The sequence below is a fragment of the Hemiscyllium ocellatum genome, chromosome 11 (assembly GCF_020745735.1).
Source record: "Hemiscyllium ocellatum isolate sHemOce1 chromosome 11, sHemOce1.pat.X.cur, whole genome shotgun sequence".
NCBI lineage: Eukaryota > Metazoa > Chordata > Chondrichthyes > Orectolobiformes > Hemiscylliidae > Hemiscyllium > Hemiscyllium ocellatum.
This window is the reverse complement of record NC_083411.1, coordinates 41,804,925-41,828,372: the sequence shown is the minus strand read 5'-3', so window position 1 is coordinate 41,828,372 and position 23,448 is coordinate 41,804,925. Positions and strand designations below refer to the sequence as shown.

The window sequence follows — 23,448 nt, the reverse complement described above, 5'->3', positions numbered from 1 at the left end:
CCAGTTTGACCACTCCACATTCCTTTGATAATTATTAATGCATGCCACTGAACTCATCTGGCCAAGAATAATTACAACTTAATATTTTCCTTTCTGTCACTTTTCTTCTATTTGTTAACCAATCTTCCCATCCCTCCATTTCTCTTTGACTCTAATTACCTATCTTTAATACACTTTTAGTTCTGATGATCTGTCATTCACATTATTCAGCATGGCCCATAGCAGCCTTTATGAAGGTATGACTATCAGCATTCATTTACGTACAGCACACAGTATAAAAACATTTCAAGCTGAAAGCCAGAGCCAGAAATGTGAGACCATAGCTGTCCCTGTTTACTAATAACCATGGCAAAAAACGGACACTGTCAGATCAGCACAGAGAGCAGAGCAGATGCTGAATGCAGTCTGATCCACACTGATACAGAGCAGACACTGGACACTGACTGGTCCACATTGATACAGAACAGACGCTGGACACTGACTGATCCACACTGATACAGAGCAGACGCTGGACACTGACTGATCCACACTGATACTGAGCAAACTGGCCGATCCACACTAAGTACAGAGCAGATGCTGGATGCTGTCTTTTCTACACTGATACAGAGCAGACGCTGGACACTGACTGATCCACACTGATACAGAGCAGACGCTGGACACTGACTGATCCACACTGATACAGAGCAGTCACTGGACACTGACTGATCCACACTGATACAAAGCAGACGCTGGACACTGACTGATCCACACTGATACAGAGCTGTCACTGGACACTGACTGATCCAAACTGATACAAAGCAGACACTGGACACTGACTGATCCACACTGATACAGAGCAGACACTGGTCACTGACTGATCCACACTGATACAGAGCAGACACTGGACACTGACGGATCCACACTGATACAGAGCAGACACTGGTCACTGACTGATCCACACTGATACAGAGCAAACGCTGGACACTGACTGATCCACACTGATACAGAGCAGACACTGGACACTGACTGATCCACAGTGAACCAGAGCAGACACTGTGCACTATCTGATCCACAGTGAGCCAGTCTGAGCACAGGGGCATTCTTTCATAAATAACCTCCTGACACCTTTCCATGAATTACTTACCATCTGGATAACAGATACTGGGCCAATGCTGTTCACATAAATGTCCACGTCAATAACAATTGGCTTTACTGAAAAATAAACAAAAGCACATATTACAATGTAAGAATGAAGATTGTATTTCAAAATTCTGCCACACATCCACTCTAGAAAGTGCAAGGAAATCATGACTGATTAAATTTTCAGTCGCAACATTAAATCAAAGCCATATCTACCTCAGACAGATGCAACCAATTGTTGAAAGGAGAGTTGATGATGTCTAACTGGTCTGCTTGTCCATTTGGCACTAATGGCTTGTCTGATGCATTGATGAGCTGGGTTAAATGTGAGGAAAAGATAATTCTCCTCATCTTTGTCGTATATGGGCAATCCCTGAGTTTTAAATGAGAAACATCTTTTTCACACCTAACCTGTCACCTATCTTCTCTCCCTACAGCAGGCCTAGTGGTATTATCACTGCACAGTTAATCCCGAAACCCAGGCTGTGTTCTGGATTCAAATCCTGCAACAGACGATGATGGAAACTGGAATTAAGAAACTAATGATGACCATGAATCGATTGTCAGGGAAAAAAAAACATCTGGATTACTAAGCTCCTTTAGGGGAGTGACCTTCAGCTGGTATGGCCTACATGTGACTCCTGGTCCACAGCAATGTGGTTGGCTCTTAACAGTCAGATATGAGCAATAAATATTGGCCTTGCCAGCAATGTCCTCATCCCATGATTGAATATATTAAAAGAAATACCTCTCAGGAATCTTATATGTTTCAATCAAGTCACCTCTTACTCTTCTAAGCTCCAGTGGATGCAGGGCTAATTAACCCAAGAGCTCTTCAGAAGATAACCTGTTCATTCTGGATATTAGACTAATGAAGTTTCTGAACTACTTCCATAGCATAATATCCTTCCTTAAATAAGGAAGCTAATATTGTACACTGTACTCCAGATGTTGTCTTATGAGCATCCTATATAACTGAAGTATAAACTCCTTGCTTTCATCTGAAATGCCATTGTGATAAAAGATAACATTCTGGCACTTTCCTGATTACTTGCTGTGCCTGCATGCTAACCTTCTGTGAACCATGTACTACGGCACCCAGAACTGTTTACATCTCATAGGTCTGTGATCTGTCCACAATTTAGACAATACGCTTCCTTATTTTATTCCTACCTAAATAAACATTTTACATTTTCCCACATTACCTCATTTGCCAGTTTTATCAAATGAATATTTTTCAATTAACCTTGCTTTGAGACACTCACTTCATGAGCAATGGAGTGTTTGGATTTTGATGCAGAAGATAGTTCCCTAAAACCTGACAGCTTGCTAGAGTTGAATGCTCAACTGCAGATAACACCCATCAAGTAAGAATAATTATGGTTGCTCAGGAAACTAACTGCAAGCAAGATGCTACTGCCACTAGAAATTTCCTGACATCCTCTCATTGAAGCCAGAAGCCAGTAGGTACCTGGCAGTGATCTCCCAGTGACAGAGGGTGGGGGGTAAATTTCCTTTGTTGATGCCCATAGCCCAGATAAATGCAATCCTACAGAGTGGCTCCATCAGCACAACCCTGGCCTGTTGGCAGTGGCCATTTCTCATTTTGAAGATTCCCGATAGGTTCAGGGTGCAACCACTTTAAGAACCCCCACAGTTTCCTCCTGCCTCAGCAGCCCTCACCTTTACCAGGTAGTCTTCCGGCTGTCCAGAGTTTTGAGTCCAATGATTTGGTCTTCTACCTCAGGAACCTCACCCTCACCCCTGACACTCCTCATCCTCACCCTGACCTCCACTCATCCTCATGGCAATCCTCACGCGCATTCTTACCTCCCTCACCCCCCCCATCCCAATCTGACCCCCATCCCAACTCTAACCCTCAACCTCCCTTTACTCTGACCACCACCATCATTCCGATCCCTTACTGCCCCTCTGACTCTCCTCCTCCTCTTGCTCCATGAGGACTTATATTCTGACTGTTGGGTGTGTCCTACACTGCTTATTTGGTGTGAGACATTTCGAAGGCCATGCAATAGGCTATGAGGAAGTGAACCTTGGTGTCTGAATCTGATAGTCTAAACTACTCACATTCTGTGGCACTAAGGTATACAGAGACCCTTGCACATCTTGTAATTCGTGTCATGTTGATAACTACCACCACTCAGTTTAACAAATAAACCAATATGGACTGGGTGATCCTCAATATCTCAGCACTGCAAGTATGGCATGGTGGCTTAGCGGTTAGCACTGCTGCCTCACAGCACCAGGGACCCAGGTTTGATTCCACCCTCGGGCGACTGTCTGGGTGGAGTTTGCCCATTCTCCCTGTGTCCGCTTGTGTTTCCTCTGGGTGCTCAGGTTTCCTCCTACAAAGATGTGCAGGTTAGGTAAATTGCCCATCATGTTCAGGGGTGCGTAGATGAGGTGCATTAGTAAGGGGAAATGTAGAGTAATAGGGTAGGGGAATAGGTCTGGGTAGGATATTCTTCAGAGGGTCGGTGTGGACTTGTTGGGCCGAATGGCCTATTTCAACATTGTAGGGATTCTATGATAACTGTAGTCTATTGTAATTGTGCAGATACACCAATTAAATCTTTGCAGCAACACTGCTCTTGCTAAGCTGCCACTGCTGACCACCAGTGGAGTGGAATGGTGTTTTACTCATTTGAGAGGCTGATTGCTGGGGAATATCATCGTGCTCTCTGCAACAGTGTAGCAGCAGGTCATGAGTTCTCATGTATACATTAATACATTGAATACATTATCCAGACTGACAACGATAGAATGCTGCACTATCTGATGTCCAATCTTCAGAATGAAACACAACACAAAGAATCATTGTGTCTCCTCTCAGGTGAATGCAGTAGATCCTACCGCACAATTCGAATAGTGGAGTTCTCCCTGGGGTCCAGGCTGACGTTTATCCCTTGAGTCTTGTTGCATTCATCAAATGACATGATCACATTTACTGTATGTGGGATCTTACTGTGTGTAAATCACTGCCTTGTTTCCTACATGACAATAGTAACTATACTTCAGACGTTTCTCATTGGTTGAATGGAATTTCAGGATATTCTATGGTTAAGAGAAATGAAAAATGCAAGTTATTTTTCTCTAGATGTGTGAACAGGGCAAGACTACAATATGAAGATCTTTTTATTTGGGCTAGAGGTTGGAGTTTGGCAAAATGTCAGTAAACGTTGAGACAAAAGAAGTGGTGCATGGGGTCAAAATTGAAAGAGAAGAGGTACTGGAAAGGTTGACTGTACTTAGGTTAGATATGTCACCTGTTCTGTGTGGCTTGGATGTTAAGGAAAGTCAAGGGAAGTCGATTCAATTGTTATTACTAAAGGGGTAGTGTTGAGTAAACATGAGGGTCTGAAGGTAAATAAGTCCCCTGGTCCTGATGGAATGCGTCCCAGGGTGCTGGAAATTACAGTAGACGCATCAGTGGTAATTTACTAAAATTCAATAGACTCCGGTTAGGTTCAGGTGGACTGAAAGACAGTGTATGTCATGCTACAGTTTAAAAAAAGGTGTAGGCAAAAGGCAGGTAACTATAGGCCGGTTAGCTTAACATCTGTCGTCAGGAAAACACTGGAGGCTATCATTAAAGAAGAAATAGTGAGACATCTGGATGGAAAGGGTTCCTTCAGGCAAATGCAGCATGGATTCTAGAAAGGCAGGTCATGTTTGACAAACTTACTGGAGCTCTTTGAGGATGTAACATGTTCGGTGGATGGAGGGGAACAGGTGGATGCTCTATAACTAGAGGTCCAGAAGGCGTGCGATAAGGTGCTGCATAAAAGACTCATCCATAAGGTAAGAATGCATGGAGTTGGGGGGAATGTACTAGCATGGATAGAGGACTGGTTAACCAATAGAAAGCAGAAAGTTGGAATAAATTAGTATTTCTCTGGTTGGAGATCAGTGGTGAGTGGGGTGCTGTAGGGGTCGGTGTTGGGCCCGCAACTGTTCATGATATATATAAATGAATGGAAGAGGAGACTGAGTGTTACATATCCAAGTTTGATCATGACATTACACTGAGTGGAAAGGCAAACTGTGCAGAGGATGTGGAGGGTCTGTAGAGAGATTCAGATAGGTTAAGTGAATGGGCAAGGGTCTGACAGATGTTTGCAAATATGAAGTTATCCACTTTGAAAGTAAAAGTAGTAGGTCAGAGTATTATTGAAATGGTGAAAGATTGCAGCATGCTGTTGTGCAGAGGAACTTAGGGGTGCTCGTACATGAATCACTAAAAGTTGCTTTGCAGGCAAAACAGGTAATCAGGAAGGCATATGGAATATTGGCTTTCATTGCTCGAGGGATTGAATTTAAGAGCAGGGAGGTTCTGCTGCAAGTGTACAAGGTGTTGGTGAGGCTTCACCTGGAGTATTGTGTGAAGGTCTGGTCTCGTTACTTGAGGAAGGATATATTGGCTTTGAAGGTGGTGCAGAGGAGGTTCATCAGTTTCGGAGATGACAGGGTTATCCTATGAGGAGAGGTTGAGCTGCCTGGGACTGCATTCACATTCACTTGAATGTGAAGGGATCTTATAGAAACACCATGGCATGGCACGGTTGCTCAGTGGTTAGCATCGTTGCCTCACAACTCCAGGGATCCGGGTTTGATTCTAGCCTGGGGCAACTGTCTGTGTGGAGTTTGCACATTCTCTCCATGTCCTCCCACAGTCCAAAGATGTGCAGGTCAGCTGAATTAGCCATCCTAAATTATCCATAGTGCTAGGTGCATTAGTCAGAGGTGGGTTATTCTTTGGAGTGGAAATGTAATCTTGTCAGAAACACATAAAATTATGGAAAGGATCGATAAAATAGAGGCAGGTAAGTTGTTTCCACTGGTAAATTAGAGTAGGACTAGGGGACATGTCCTCAAGATTAGAGGCATTAAATTTAGGACCTGGATAAGGAGGAACAGCTTTTCCCAGAGAGTAGTGAATCTATGGAATTGTCTGCCCAAGGAAGCAGTTGAAGCAGCTTCATTAAATATATTCAAGACTTTTGCATGTAAGGGGGTTATAGGGATAGGTAGGAGGAGCTGAGACAATGGATAGACACCCATGATCTCAAAGAATGGCAGAGAAAGCTTGATCGGCCAAATGGCCTACTCCTGCTTCTATTACTATGAAGCTAAGATGATAGAAGCAGAGGAAGGATTTGTCAGTTATGGGCCAATTTTCTAAGGAGTGGAAATCACAGTCAGATTGGCACTCCAATCCTGTTATTTTTCATTCAGAAAGATCTCCTAATTTCTGGCAAGATGTTCTGATAATAGCAACTTCAGAAATGCAAAGGATCCGAGAAATTTAACTGTGTCCTTGTTGTGCAAGGTGGCCAGAAGAAGGCAACGTGTGCTCCTTGTAATTCTCTGAGATAAATGACTAATAGCACAGACACTTTGATAGGTCCTGCGAAAGGGAAATTCTTGAGGGTTAAGTATGATGTTAGGGTGCAAGTGAATAGGTTTCAGGTGGGCACTTTCCTGAGTGCCAGGTGAGAAGGGTGCTAGGTAAATCGTGCAGTATTTAGGGCAGGTTGGGCTGGGGTAACATCCACCTGGAGGAAGGGGGATGTGGAATCAAGCGCTGGGATAAGGAAAGGGGATATAGGTTTACAGAGAGGTTTTGAGACCTGTCGGGAGGAGAGGGTGACAATCTCAGGGGTAAGGTGAGTGTCAGCTCCTGCCTGGCAGAGCACGTGCTGGGTCTGAGTCTGGGAAGGGGTGTGCTGGGGGTGCTGCGATAGGTGCATGTTTGGTTTGTGGAAGAGAATGATGTAAGTGGGTTCAGAGTCTGTGGTGTAAGGGATCTGGCAGAGGTGTAGTTGGGGGTATGTTTGGTCAGCGTTTGGGTCAGTTTTGTAGTTTCCCAGGTGTTAAGACTAGGTTTCTAAATGTCTAACCTTTCCTGGGTAACTATAACTGCTACAGAACCCTCTGAATTCTTGGATTTCAAGGGATACTCTTGGAGTATCGGGAATTGCTCACTGGAAGCTTCAGTTTCCTGGGCAATTTCCCTTTGAGTCTGCTACAATGGGGATTCTACAGGGTCCTCATGTGCAGACCCCATCGTCATGATAGAAAAACTATTCAGCAATTAGAGACTCCAGATCAACATTTAAATTCGTCCTGAGTAACAGGAAAGGTGCTGGAGACTTGGTGAGTTTCAAATATGATATGTTTGCGCAGGAAGTAGTGTGAAGACATTCCTTGTAACTGCAGGGTGATCTGTTTAACATCTGTTTTTAAAAAGCACATTTCACTGACTAATCAAACAGAATTTTCTGATAATTAACAATATTAGGAACAATGCATAAGTTTAATTTCATTTTGTATTTTGTACAAGGTTTGTATGAAAACATAGAAATACAGTACAAGATACGCCCTTCGTGCCTTATGTTGTACCAGTCTTTTATCCTACTCTAAGATCAGACTAACCTACATACTCTTCGTTGTATTGTCATCCATGTTCCTATCCAAGAGTCGCTTAAATGTCCCTAATGTATTTGACTCTACTATCACCGCTGGAAGTGCATTCCACGTACCCACCAATCTCTGTGTAAAGAATCTACCTCTGACATCTCCCCTAAACCTTCCTCCAATCACCTTAAAACTATGCCCCTTCATGATAGCCATTTTCACCCTGGGAGAAAGTCTCTGGCTTATCCACTCTATGCCTCTCAACATCTTGCACACCTCTGTCAAGTCACTTCTCATTCTTCTTCACCCCAGTGAGAAAAGCCCTAGCTCCCTCAACCCTTCTTCATAAGACATGCCCTCCAATCCAGGCAGCATCCTGGTAAATCTCCTCTGCACCCTCTCTAAATCTTCCACATTTTTCCTATAATGAGGTGACCAGAACTGAACACAATATGCCAATTGTGGTCTAACCAGGGCTGTATAGAACTACAGCATAACTTTATCCAGCAAAACCCAATCCCCCTGTTAATGAAAGCCAACATACTATACAACTTCTCAACAACCCTATCAACTTGGGTGGCAACTTTGTGGGATCTATGTAAGTGGACTTCAAGATCCCTCTGCTCTTCGACACTGCCAAGAATCCTGCATGTATTCAGCATTCAAATTTGACCTTCCAAAGTGAATCACTTCACACTTCTCCAGGTTGAACTCCATCTGCCACTTATCAGCCCAGTTCTGCATCCAGTCAATGATGCATTGCAAACTACAACAGCCTTCCACACTATCCACAACTCCACCAAACTTACTAACCCACCTTTCCACTTCCTCATCCAAGTCATTTATAAAAATCACAAAGAGCAGTGGCTCCAGAACTGATCCCTGCAGAACACCACTGGTCACCAAGCTCCAGGCTGAATACTTTCCGTTTACCATCACCCTCTGTCTTCTAAGGCCCTCTCCCTTTTAAACAGACAAAGGCAGCACATGGTGAGGTCAGTGCAGGAGAGAGAGAGAAAAAAAATAATAAAGTTCATGGACAGGTCCCACCTTCCCCAGAAGGTATCCCAATGATCCACATATCTGAAGCCCTCCCCCCTTCACCAGCCCTGCAGCCATGTGTTAATCTGCACTCTCTCCCTATTCCTCGCCTCGCTAGCACATGGCACTGGTAGCAATCCTGAGGTTACTACTCTGCTCATCCTGCCTCCTAGCTCCCAACCTAAGTCTCTGTATTCTCTTCTCAAGTCCTCCTCCCTTTCCCTACCTATGTCACTGGTACCGATGTGCACCACAACTTCTGGCTGCTGTCCCTCCCCCTTAAGAATCCTGTAGGCCCAATCCAAGACATCCTGACCCTGGCACCCTGGTGAAGATTTGTAGCTTGGGTGCCGGTTGCTGTAGTTGTGGGTATGCTCACTGAGCTGGGATCTCGATTTGCAGACATTTTGCCCCTTGTCTAGGTGACATCTTCAGTGCTTTGAATCCTCCTGTGAAGAGTTGCTTTTCTGTGTCTTCTAGAATTTATTTGGTTCCTTTCCTGCTGCTTCTGATGCCTGTTCTGACAGCTTGTTGTAGTGGTCAGTATATTGGGTCTAGGTGTATGTGTTTGTTGATGGAGTCGGTGGACGAGTGCCATGCTTCTAGAAGTTCTCTGGTTGTCCTCTGTTTAGCTTATCCTGATTGTTGTTGTCCCAGTCGAATTTGTGGTCCTTGTTATCGGTGTGTTTATGAGGGACAGCTGATCATGGCGTTTAGTGGCTAGTTGGTGTATTTTCTACATCAAGAAGGAGGAGACATGATTTTAGTTTCATTTTTGAGATGTTCTTGGAGCCAAAATGTCTGAGGGTCTGTTTGTAAACATGAATTTTTAATTAGGTTTTACAAGCCTTGAAGTGAAAAGCTGGTGGTTAATAGTTTATCTCATTAAAAAAAACTAAAAAAAATGCATTTTCTCATGACAAGGGCCAGGGACAAAGAGCCATGTAAAAATCCAGAAGGGAGTCAACCTGTGCGTGTGTGCCAGAGAATAATGGCAGGAATGTTAAATTCTCAAGGAGGAAATCCTGCAAGACTTCTGAAAACTGAAATTAGGGTGAAAGGCTTGAATTTTTTTTTAGAATTAGAATTCCTACAGTGTGGATACAGGCCAAACAAGGCAACACTGACTCTTCGAAGATTAACCCACCCAAAGCCATTCCCCTACATTTACCCCTGACTAATGTATCTAACCAACACATTCCTTAACACGATGTGCAATTTAGCATGGCCAATTCACCTAGCCTGCACATCTTTGGACTGTGGGAGAAAACCAGAGCACCCGGAGGAAACCCACGCAGACATGGGGAGAATGTGCAAACTCCACACAGAGTCACCCAAGGCTGGAATCGCACCTGGCGCTGAGGTAGCAGTGCTAACCACTGAGCTACAATGCTGTTAAGGGGTTAAATTTTCAGTCATACTGTTGGAAGAAAATGGAAATCTCAGACAGACAGTTGGTAGTGTAGGAGCCACCCTATCATCAAGATAGCATTGGCCTTGAGTAAAATATGACAATGCCCGTGAAAATTGTGGAAAAGCAGTCGGCACGGACGAAGGAAAATGGGAGTTTTAATATGCATATTGCAATGTTTCATATAAAGCTTGGGGTGTCTGTAACCCAGCAGAGTTGATTTGATACTTCATGGTGGGGACTAGTTCTTCTTACATACACATGAAAATAAACAATCTTTTGGCTGAGTTCTGAGTCCTCTATCAACAAGTTGTATGATAACCGAATCTAGCACAATCAGTTGGTAATAAAAGATATACTTTGGATTAGAATAATTAAAAGTTTGTGAACTAAAATAGAAATAATAAGGAATATCCAAATGTTGGATACAGTTCAAGGGAAAGAGAACTTTGAAAGAAAGTTGAAGTACACAATGTAATAATGTACCCAACAGACTAACAATTACGTAAACAGTAGGCATGTGGAAATTTGGCCTCTATTATTAGGGAGGTTAGAACTGTGGGATGCCTTGTTAAAACAATGGAGGATGTCATTGAGGCTACATCTGGAGTGCTGTGTATAGTTATCATCCAGTATTTTCAGAAAAGGACATAGTGGCATTGGAGGCTGTTCAAAAGAGATTATTAGGCTGATTCCTGAGCTGATGGGGTTAATTTATCATGAACAATTTAACAGGTTAGGCCTTGTTCATTACTGAAAATTGAAGGGTCATCTATTCAGACAGGCAGGATTCTGAGGTGGCGACATGAAAGATGTTAAGGTGATGTTTCACTTACTGGGGGGCAGGTGACAGGACTCGAATGAGGGGACACAGTAACAGGATAACAATTATGAACTGAGCCAAACCAGTTGATGTAGATTTGATCCAAAGAACATGAAGGAGGACTCAATACAGGAGGCACTGCGAGAGGAAACAGAATCGTACAGGCAGGTGAGTGGGAGGAGACAGATTAATATCTGCACAAAGAAGTCAGACCAGGAAAGCCAAAGCCATGGGATGGGGACATGAGGCCCGTGCAAACTCCATGTGGCAGTTCTGAACTGGATCCAGTTCGACAGATGTTTTCAAGAGGAAATTGGGTATGGCCATTGCAGTTAAAGGGATCAAGGAATGTGGAGAGAAAGCTGGAGGAGGATACTGAAATTGCATGATCAGCCATGATCATATTGAAAGGTGGAACAGGCTTGAAGGGCTGAATGGCCTACTCCTGCTACTATTTTCTGTGTTTCTATGTTTAATAAAATGACACTCACTTAAAACTGAGATGTGAAAGAATTTCTTCTCCCAGAGGAAGGTGAATGCCTGGAATTCTCTAACCCAGAGAGTTGTGAAGGCAACATCACTGCAAGTAATCAAAAAGGCAGCAGATAGTTTTTTTTTTGAAAAATTGAGGAGTTGAGGTCTTGGGAAGTCTTGAAGGTCTGAATGGTCTACAACTGTTCCTATTTTCCATGTTCTCGTGAAGCTTATGAGTTGCAGGGAATCCACCAAAATTTTCACATCCTGTACCACCAGCTGAGCTCAGGCATGGTGGAGTGAATCAATAGGACATTAAAGAGAGAGTTATCTAAATCCATCCAGTAGGCAGCACAGCAATGTGCTGATATGTTGCTTAAGATATTGATGGAACTTTGGGCTATATGAAATAGATCAACTGGATTATTTCCAAAAGAGTTAGTGTTTGGAAGGGTAATGAGATCGCCTGGAGATTTGGTGATTGTCATGAGGAAGTAGGCAGAAGTGAAAGAGATAAGCAGATTGTGAGAAAGCTGTGCAAGAGGCTGAATGGGCTGAGACCAGAAGTTCAGAATCAGTTGGTCATATTCCACAGGGAAATAGAGGCAGGATTGGAACACGTTAAGTGTCGGAGATATGGTCATGGCAAAGGTCATGTTGGAGGAGCTAGAATTTGCACTACAATGAATAGGGCATTATGAGTGACCATAATTTACAAGATGCACCTGTAAGGTCATTAACTGATTTGCATTCCAGGATAATTAGTTTATAGGAGTAGTTGAACCATGCTAACCATGGTAGTGACATGTCTTGTGGGTAAACTGCTTTCTATGTATTTCCTGAGGACCCTAAACAAATGGATGGCTACATGTACAGTGGAAAAGCTCACTGCCTGGAGCAAGGGTAAGGATCTAACAATGAATCATCACTTATTATGCATGACTTGTGATAATTTTCTCAGCGCTATGCAAGGGATAAGCAGTGAAGTTGTGTGATATGTTTAAAATTATGACATCAACACGTACTTGTGTACAGTTTTTCTGCACTGCCACCATAATCATTTACAATTGGGCAGAACCACTTTGGCACTGAGTCTGAAAATGAGCTTCATGCTAAAGTGGCCCAGGGGTAAGATCAACAACACTGGGAATTATAAAGGGAGTGATCAGTCTGCAACAAATTTACCTCAACTGTGGCAACAACAATGCATAATACAGCCAGAGGTTGGTAAGGACTCCAGCAAATGGCTTTGTGATGCTAAAGGATTATAAACTTTCCTACATGTGTTTTGAAACACCTCCAATATTGGTTTGTGATGTTAGTGGAGGACACATGCAACGTAAAACAGATAACACAGGTGGTGTGGATTAATATTGGAGGAAGGCGACTGGCTGTACCCATAGTCCAGGAAAATGGCTGACTGAAACACAATTAATCATATAATCATTGTATTCAACACAGAGATTACAGGAATAAAGTCAACTGACTCAACAGCAATGGACTGAAACGTTCAGATTTTAAGCTCTCAATTTAAGGAAACTTTGGAAGAGAGACGAGGATCAAGGACATACAGCTCAGTATGGGTCGAGATCTGACACAGGTAATTCAGAGCTAGTCATTCACAAATTGATCATTGTGCAGGAAAATCTCTTAAATATGTAATCAGAAATTATGTCTGCAGTACCCGGTGGGTCATGGACACGCAAGCTAATGAGGGACAGACCTTAGACACATTCACAAGGATGAGGTATCTCAGTGGATAATTGATGTGCACTTGTTTTTTCTGTCATGGCACAAGGGGCACAACCTCTCCAGCTGCCAGCTCATGGGTTAACACATGGATATAAAACAGATGCAGAATATGTTATACATTATAAGATTTTAATCAGCACTGTTCTGGCAATTCCAGTTTTACACCACTGAGACATCACGTAGAGTAGAGAATATCAGAGTAATGGGTGGGATAATATATCACAATACACAATAGAGCAAGGAGGAGATACAATAAGCATGATTTCAGATAAATGTAGTGTGGAAGATTCTTCAGTAGATTGTACACATTCAGTTTCTGAGATGTAGAAGCATGGTGCTGATTTAATGCATACGTTAGGTGTACAATGGGAATTATACAGGCTGCAATGGAAACAAGCCACATTTCGCATCTAGCTACAGGGAGATTTTGTATTGCAATGGCACAAAAGGTGTAGCGATATAGGAACAATCAACCCTGTCCTTTATGGTATGTCTGTACTCCCAGGTGGGTAAAGTAGAACTAGTGGAAATTTTCAGGAGAGATAATATGGAAAACCTGACACTATCTGACCAGTTCTAGCATGTAATCTCACAACTGCCTGAACACCTTAAAGATGACTTCTATGAGAACATAGCATGTATGATGCCATGCAGCAACAAGCCAAATCATTGTGTGATGATGTTAGATAAATAAATACCACTGGTGAAAGGACCTGTGGAATTGGAAGTTGAATACGCAGGTACACCTACATGGGATTATCTGCCATGTTTCGGTTATCACCCAGTTGTTACCAGTAACTCATCTACTTGAAAGACACATAACACCAGAAAGACACATAAGAGGTGGCAGGAACATGGGAGCTGGAGAATGCAGGGTCAGAATGCATGAGACATGGGTACAGAATGTACATTAGCTTCCTTTACAATCCTTTGAGGCTTTGCTCTTTGTAAGATACTGCTGAGATAAAAAGGAATGAGTGAGTTTAAATCCTTTCCTGGTGTTGTAATAAAATTATTGCCATATTTTGTCTAGTGTCATATGGTTCATATTTGCTTTCTTATTGGAAACAGTTTTCTTTGTTCAAAGTACATTGGAAGATTCTTGAGAATTTCTTCAGTAACTGACCAGCATGACTAAAATAAAAACAAAACTAAAAACAAATTTAGGATCTATTAAGTCTGGTTTCACTCTGAAATCGTATTTGTCAATATTGGCATCAGATGGGATCATAACAATAGGGAGGTTTATAAAAGATAGTAGTCTCTAAAGCTCTGGTAACACCCTGCCTAAAGGATTGTGTCCCGTTTTGGTTACTGCACTCAGGGAATGATGTGAGGATTCTTGAGAGGACACAGAGGAGATTTAGCAGAATGAGTTTAGGGATGAGGGGTTTAGTGACATTCAAGATGCTGGTGTTGAGAAGTTGAGGAGAGATTTGATAGATGTGTACACCATTTGGACAAGTTCAGATAAGGTAGACAAGTAAAACTATTCACATCGTTTAACAGTATAAGGGCCAAGAGACGCAGATTTATGAGTTTTAGACAAGAGGAAATCTGAGGAAGAATTTTTTTGTTCACTGAGTGGTCATTCTGTGGAATTGCCGACTGGACAGTGAAGAAGATTATCTCAGAGTACAATGGAATTTTGATCAGCTGGGCCATTGAACTAAGGAGTGGCAGGTGGAGCTTAATTTAGATAAATGTGAGGTGCTGTATTTTGGTAAGACAAACAAAGGCAGGATTTCCACAGTTAATGGTAGTGCCTTGGACAGGGTTGTACAGGAGAAAGTGAGGACTGCAGATGCTGGAGATCAGAGTTGAAAATGTGTTCCTGGAAAAGCACAGCAGGTCAGGCAGCATCCAAAGAGCAGGAGAATCGACGTTTCGGGCATGAGCCCTTCTTGGCTCCTGAAGAAGGGCTCATGCCCGAAACGTCGATTCTCCTGCTCTTTGGATGCTGCCTGACCTGCTGCACTTTTCCAGCAACACATTTTCAACATAGGATTGTAGAGCATAAGGACCTATTGGTTCAGGAACATGTTTGGAATTTACATTATATAGAGACAGGGTGGTTAAAAAGGCTTTAACATGCTTGCCTTCAGTGCTTAGTCCTTTGAGTACAGGAGTTGGGAAGTCATATTGAGGTGGTATAGAACACTGGTGAGGCCTGTTCTGGAGTACTATGTCCAATTCTGCTTACCTTGTTATAGAGAGGATATTACTGAGCTGGAGAAAGGTCAGAAGAGATTCACCAGGGTGTTGCTGGGAATGGAGGGTTTGAGTTATAAGGAGAGCTGGATATAATGGGACTGTATTCACTGGAGTGTAGAAGGTTGAGGCATAACCTTATAGAAGTTTATAAAATCATGAGGGACACTGGTAAGGTGAATAGCATAGCCCTGCTCCATTCATGCAGCGGGAGCAGGAGCAATGACAGCGAAGACCGGGGGATGCCAGGAAGGTAAATTCATCGTACAAAAAGCTTACCTCATGAATAGGCAGAGTGCATGCTGAGCAGTAGCAGACACAGGACTGCTGATTAAGTGAGGTTATATATTTGGGCTGTTGTTTTACCTGAAATTAAAGGGAGTCAGGGAGCTGAGTTGAGTATGGTTACAATTACAAAAGTGATAGTGCTAGAAAAGTTAAAAAGTCTTAAAATTGATAAATCTCCTGGCCCCGATGGGATACACCCTAGAGTTCTGAGAGAGGTGGCTGAGGAAATAGCGGAGGAATTGGTTGAGATCTTTCAAGAGTCACTGGAGTCAGGAAAGGTCCCGGATGATTGGAAGATGGCTGTTGTAACCCCCTTGTTCAAGAAAGGATCAAGACAAAAGATGGAAAATTATAGGCCAATTAGCTTAACCTCGGTTGTTGGTAAAATTCTAGAATCCATCATTAAGGATGAGGTTTCTAAATTCTGAGAAGAGCAGAGTCTGATTAGAACAAGTCAACATGGAATTTAGTAAGGGGAGGTCATGCCTGACAAACCTGTTGGAATTCTTTGAAGAGGTGACAAGTAGGTTAGACCAGGGAAACCCAGTGGATGTGGTCTATCTAGACTTTCAAAAGGCCTTTGATAAGGTGCCATACGGGAGGCTGCTGAGCAAGGTGAGGGCCCATGGTGTTCGAGGTGAGCTGCTGGGATGGATTGAGGATTGGCTGTCTAACAGAAGGCAGAGAGTTGGAATAAAAGGTTCTTTTTTGGAATGGCAGCCGGTGACGAGCGGTGTTCCGCAGGGTTCAGTGTTGGGGCCACAGCTATTCGCATTATATATTAATGATTTGGATGAGAGGACTGGGGGCATTCTAGCAAAGTTTGCAGATGATACAAAGTTAGGTGGACAGGCAGGTAGTACTGAGGAAGTGGGGAGGCTACAGAAGGATCTAGACAGTTTGGGAGAGTGGTCCAGGAAATGGCTGATGGAATTCAACGTGAGCAAGTGCGAGATCTTGCACTTTGGCAAAAAGAATAAAAGTATAGACTACTTTCTAAATGGTGAGAAAATTAGTAAAGCCAAAGTACAAAGGGATCTGGGAGTGCTAGTCGAGGATTCTCTAAAGGTAAACATGCAGGTTGAGTCCGTGATTAAGAAAGCGAATGGAATGTTGTCACTTATCTCAAGAGGGTTGGAATACAAAAGCAGAGATGTGCTACTGAGACTTTATAAAGCTCTGGTTCGGCCCCATTTGGAGTACTGTGTCCAGTTTTGGTCCCCACACCTCAGGAAGGACATACTGGCACTGGAACGTGTCCAGCGGAGATTCACACGGATGATCCCTGGAATGGTAGGTCTAACATATGAGGAACAGCTGAGGATCCTGGGATTGTATTCATTGGAGTTTAGAAGATTAAGGGGAGACTTAATAGAGACGTACAAGATAATACATGGCTTGGAAAGGGTGGACGCTAGGAAATTGTTTCCATTAGGCGAGGAGACTAGGACCCGTGGACACAGCCTTAGAATTAGAGGGGGTAAATTCAGAACAGAAATGCAGAGACATTTCTTCAGCCAGAGGGTGGTGGGCCTGTGGAATTCATTGCCACGGAGTGCAGTGGAGGCCGGGACGCTAAATGTTTTCAAGGCAGAGATTGATAGATTCTTGTTGTCTCGAGGAATTAAGGGCTATGGGGAGAACGCTGGTAAGTGGAGTTGAAATGCCCATCAGCCATGATTGAATGGCGGAGTGGACTCAATGGGCCGAATGGCCTTACTTCCACTCCTATGTCTTATGGTCTTAAATACCACGTGTAGGTAGTGTCTCCCACCCATCCTCCTCCTCTAACCAAAAATAAATTCTGTGCACTGTTTTAGTAATGTTACTAGTTTTTTTTTCAATAGTCTCTTTGGGAATTCAGAACAGTCAGAATGGATGTTAGGGCATCCTCCTTTCGAATGCTCCTCCTGTAGAATGTGGGAGACAATGGTCACCAGTCACCACTTGTGATCCTGCCGACTTCAACTGCAGGAAATGCACCAAACCCCAGCTCCTCGGAATCCATGTTATGGAACTGGAGCTGGAACTGAATGACCTTCAGAACATTCAGGAGGCTGAGGAGGAAACTGAGAGGAGTTACAGGGAGGTAGTCACGCCTCAGGTACAGGAAGAAGTTAGATGGGTTGCAGTGAGGGGACAGAAAGGGAACAAGCAGGCAGGATCCCCTGTGGCCATTCCCCTGAACAACAAGTATACTGTTTTGGATACTTTGGGGAGAAATGACTTACCAGGGGTAAGCCATGGGGTACAGGTCTCTGGCGCAGAGCCTGTCCCTGTTGCTCATACGGGAAGGGGGAAGAGGAGCAGAGTAGTAGTCATTGGAGACTCCATAGATAGGGAGGCAGATAGGAGGTTCTGTGGGAATGAGAGAGACTCATGATTGGTGTCTTGCCTCCGAGGTGCCAAGGGTCGTGATGCCTCAGAGCTTGTTTACAGGATCCTTGAGGGGGAGGGGGAGCAGCCCCAAGTCGTGGTCCACAAAGGAACCAATGACATAGGGAGGAAGAGAGATGGGGATTTAAGGCAGAAATTCAAGGAGCTAGGGTGGAAGTGTAGAGCTAGGACAAACAGAGTTGTTATCTCTGGTTTGTTGCCTGTGCCATGTACTAGAGAGGCAAGGAATGTGGAGAGAGAGGAATTGAACATATGGCTACAGGGATGATGCAAGAGAGAGGGTTTTGGATTCCTAGATAATTGGGGCTCTTTCTGGGGTAGGTGTGACCTCTACAAACAGGATAGTCTTTACCTGAATCAGAGGGGTACCAATATCCTGGGGGGCGGGAGGAGAAGGTTTGCTAATTCTCTTTGGGAGGGTTGAAACTAATTCAGCAAGGTGATGGGAACCTGAATTGTAGCTCCAGTGTCCAGGAGGTGGAGATAATGAGGTCACAAATAAGGTTTCAAGGTCACAGGAGTGTACCAACAGGCAGGACGGTGGTTTGAAGTATGTCTGCTTCAATGCCAGAAGCATCTGGAATAAGGAGGGTGAATTTGCAGCATGAGTTGGTACCTGGGACTTTGATGTTGTGGCCATTTCAGAGACATAGATACAGCAGGACAGGAAAGGTTGTTGCAGACTCCAGGGTTTAGATATTTCAGCAAGAACAGGGAAGATGCTAAAAGAGGGGGTGGTGTGGCATTGTTAGTCAAGGTCAGTATTACGGTGGCAGAAAGGACTTTTCATGAGGACTCATCTACTGAGGTATTATGGGCTGAGTTAGAAACCAGAAAGGAGAGGTCACCCTGTTGGGAGTTTTCTATAGGCCTCCGAATTGTTCCAGAGATGTAGAGGAAAGGATAGCATAGATGATTCTGGATAGGAGCGAAAGTAACAGGGTAGTTGTTATGAGGGAATTTAACTTTCCTAATATTGACTGAAAATGCTACAGTTCAAGTACCCTAGATGAATCAGCTTTTGTCCAATGAGTGCAGGAGGGTTTCCTGATACAGCATGTAGATCAGCCAACAAGAGGCGAAACTACATTGGATTTGTTACTGGGGGATGAACCAGGTTCACTTGGCAGGACGTAATGCTCAAAATAAAAACAAAGTGGTACAAAAACTCAACAGCTCTGGCAGTATTTATGGAGAGAGTAACAGAGTTTAAGGCCTAATCTCTCTGTCCCAAGTATAATACACCCATGGGACCCTCCCAAAGTATGAGTTCAGTTAGGAAACACTCCAAACGTATTTATCCATGAAAAACCTCTAAATCTTCTGCCCCTTACTTTAAATCTATGTCCCCGGTCATTGATTGTTCATCAAGAGAGAAGATTCTTTCCTGTCCATCTTATATCTTAATTTTATATATCTCAATTTCATCCCATCTCAATCTCCTCTGCTGGAAGGAAAACAATCCCAGTCTGTCCAATCTCTCTTAATTACTGAAACTCTCCAGCCTAGACAACATGCTGATAAATCTTCTATGCACCCTTTCCTGTGCTGTCACATCCTCCTATTAAATGGATGTAGAATTGTACACTATATTCTAGCTGTGACCTCACTAAAATTTTACATAGTTCCAGTATAACCACCCTGCTCCTAAACTCTGTTGTTCAATTAATATGTCTTCTTAACCACTTTATCCATTTGTCCTGATATCTTAAGGGACTGGTTAAAAAGGTCCTTCTGATCTTCGGTGTTTCCCAGGGGCCTAATATTTGTCGTGTATTCCCTTAGCTTATTTGCCTAGTCAAAGTGCATCACCTCAAACTTATCTGGATTCACTTCTATTTGCCACAGTTCAGCACATCTGACGAGCCCGCCTATATCCTCTTGTAGTCTAATGCTATCATCATCACTTTTTATTGCCCCACCAATTTTTGGTATTGTTTGCTATATTACTGATGAGTGAAACTGGATAGAGTAGAGAAAGTGTTGCAACTGGCTGAGAATTCATTGTTCACTCTCTTGTCTGAAACAAGGGATTTGTACCAACGTGCTGGTGATGGGGAAATCAGCTGGACAATCTAGCCTTTTCCAGGTCATTGGGATACCCTCAGCTGGAGCTGGATTGTGTTCCACCACAATGGTTATGCCTCATCCATGACATTTTTTCCACATGACCATGACAACCATGATTGTGGAATGGTTGAGATAACCATCCCTGTCTCAATGAAGATTGCAGGATGGCATGTCAGGAGGAGCACCAGGCATTCTTAAGACAGAGGTATCAACCTGGTGAAGTTACACTGAAATGGAAGCATGCAGCAGTTGGAACTAAGTGATTTTAGGACCAAGGGATCAGGTTAATGCTCCACAACCCTGCCTCCTCCAACTGCGAATGGTGGTGGACAACTGAACAACTAATCTGAGGAGAATGCTCCATTAGGATCCCAAATTTAACCTGTCATATTGAAATAATTAGTAATGTGATCACAACCTAGTGCCATCATTGTTTTAAAATCTTAGTTAAAATGCTCTAACGCTATATCTGAACAATATAAGTTCAGCTCCTCAAATTATCAAGGCAGCTGAGGTTTTATTTTGAAAGAAAATAGCATTCATACTCATCGCCCTCTTCTGAACCTTTCATGAAACATCAAAATCATCCTAGTTTGGGAAACTTTGTTCCAGTTTACAATCTATTTTCAGAGCAGAATTCTGATTTTCTTTACACTGTTATAAAAGATCTCAAAGAAGAGGACATCACAGATTAACACAGGCTTACTACCAAAGACTCCCCACACTGACAGAATCAGATCAGTCTGACGATGGCTCAGGAAGTATTGAAGGACTTTGGAGCAATAGCCATCCCTGTTGAAAGGGATATGTGTTGATGAAGAATTGTCCTACATTGATATTCCCATAACATAGATTTTGCTGGAACTCTTTTCAACTCTAAAACATTGTCAATGACCACATTTGATATTGCAACAAGGTCACAGTAAGTAAGAGGTGCAATAAGGTCACTTGATATATAAATTAAAATGTTTTCAAATATGCAATATTTCCAGCTTGTAGGCTTTAGGAGATGGAAAGAATGACATGAGGGGGTCTATTTCTGTTCAATGATTTTGGGAAGGAAACAGTATAGATCCTGAGCATAGAAGAAGGAAAATTGTATCACGCAAGATAGTCTCAAGGGAATGAGACCTGAATTCAGAGGCGTTCTGGCTGTGGAGATATCAATGAAGAGGTGGTTCTCACCAAATGCCTCCTTTTTGAACAGACACTGAGTACCTTGGGGCAACAGACTGCTCCACCACCTCACCTCACCCTTTCCCCGTGGTGCTGGCCACACTTTTACCTGCCATGCACACACCACAGTGACAGGCCCACCAACCCAGTGATGGCAAAATGAAGCCACTAAATTAAGTCAATGATTTAGAACAAAAACCAGTACAGCACAGTACAGGCTCTTTGGCCCATGATGTCGTGCCGAGCATTTATCTTAATCTAAGATCAACCTAACCTTCAATTTAATGCGATCTATGTGCTGTTCCAGCAGTCACTTAAATGTCCCTAATGTCTCTGACTCTACTACCACTGCTGGCAGTGCATTCCACGCACCCACCACTCTCTGTGTAAAGAACCTACCTCTGACATCTTCCCTAAATCTTCTTCCAATCACCTTAAAATTATGACTCCTCATGACAGCCATTCCTGCCCTGGGGAAAGGTCTCTGGCTACCTACTCTACCTGTGCCTCTCTTTACCTTGTACACCTCTATCAAACCACCTCTTTTCCTTCTTTCCAATGTAAAAAGCCCTAGTTCACTCAACCTTTCTTCACAAGACCTCCAATCCAGGTAGCATCCTGATAAATGTCCTCTGGACCCTTTCTAACGCATCTATACCCTTCCTATAATGAGGTAACCAGGACTGGACACAATATTGCAAGTGTGGTCTAACCAGGTTTTTAAGAGAACTGCAGCGAAACCTCGCAGCTCTTAAACTCAATCCCTCTATTAAGGAAAGTCAAAACACCATACGCCTTCTTAACAACCCTATCAACTTGGGTGGCAATTTTGAGGGATCTATGTACGTGTATCCCAAGATCCCATTGTTTCCCCATACTGCCAAGAATCCTGTCTTTAATTCTGTGTTCAGCATCCAAATGCAACCTTCCAAATTGAATCAATTCACATTTATCCAGGTTGAACTCCATCTGCCACTTCTCAGCCCAGCTCTGCATCCTATCAATGTCTTGTTGAAACCTGTAACAGCCCTCGACACTATCTACAGCACAATGACCTTTATGTCATTGGCAAACTTACGAACCCACCCTTCTACTTCTTCATCCAAGTCAGTTAGAAAACTACAAAGAGCAGATCTCCAAGAACAGATCCCTGTGGGACACCACTAGTCACTGAGCTCCAGGTGGAATGCTTTCCATCCACTACCACTCCCTGTCTTCTTTCAGCCAGCCAATTCTGTATCCTGACAGCCAAATTTCCCTGTATCCCATACCTCCTAACTTCCTGAATGAGCCTACCATGGGGAACACTTAAGTACAGCAGAAATACTATTCCTTATCAAAAACGCCACATCCCCTGCTCTCTTGCCTCTCTTTCTATCCTTCCTGTAGCATTTGTGTCCTGGAACATTCAGCTGCAAGTCCTGTCCATCCCTGAACCACATTTCTGTATTTGTCATGATATCCCCGTCCCACGTTGCAAATCATGCCCTGAGTTCATCTGCTTTCTCCATTAAGCCTCTTGTATTGAAGTAATTGCTCTTTAACTTATCAGTCCTACCTTGTTTTCTGCTTTGTCTCTGCCAGCCCTGACTGTTTGACTTGCTCATTTTCCCAGCTGTACCAGACTCAGATTGATCTCTTTCCTCACTATCTCCCTGGGTCCCACTCCTCCCACCTTACAAGTTTAAATCCTCCCAAGTAGATCCAGCAAAACTCCCTGCCAGTATATTAGTCCCCTTCCAATTCAGGTGCAATCTGTCCTTCTTGTACAAGTCACCACTACTCTAGAAGAGGTTCTAATGATCCAAAAATGTGAATCCTTCTCCCATACACCTGCTCCTCAGCCATACATTCATCTACTCTATCCTCCTATTCCTATCCTCATTAGCTCGTAGCACCAGGAGTTATCCAGATATTACTGCTCTTGAGGACTCCTTTTTAAATTCCTGCCAAGTTTTCTATATTCTCCCTTCAGAATCCCCGATATCATTGGTTCCAATGTATACAATGACTTCCTGCTGGGCCCTCTCCCCTTTGAGAACATTCTGCACTTTATCATGTGTGTCATATCCATCTAAAGCATGATAAATCCAAAATGATCAATTACTACCATATCAATCAACTCTTAAGCATCAGTGGTGATGAAAGGAGTTGATGACAATGTTATTAGGGGATACTCGCTCAGCAATAACCTTCTCACTGGTGCTCATTTTTCCAGTCTTGGTTAGAACATGGAACAAGAGTTGAA

General features: G+C 43.2%; 1 protein-coding gene across 1 annotated transcript in view; it reads right to left on the bottom strand.

The window, feature by feature from the left end:
* LOC132820312 (gamma-aminobutyric acid receptor subunit gamma-4-like) overlaps window positions 1–23,448 on the bottom strand; it is a 198,233-nt gene that overhangs the window by 144,434 nt on the left and 30,351 nt on the right. The window contains exon 4 of the mRNA XM_060832337.1: window positions 1,124–1,191. Coding sequence (XP_060688320.1) covers window positions 1,124–1,191 — 68 coding nt within the window. The remainder of the gene's footprint in view (window positions 1–1,123; window positions 1,192–23,448) is intronic.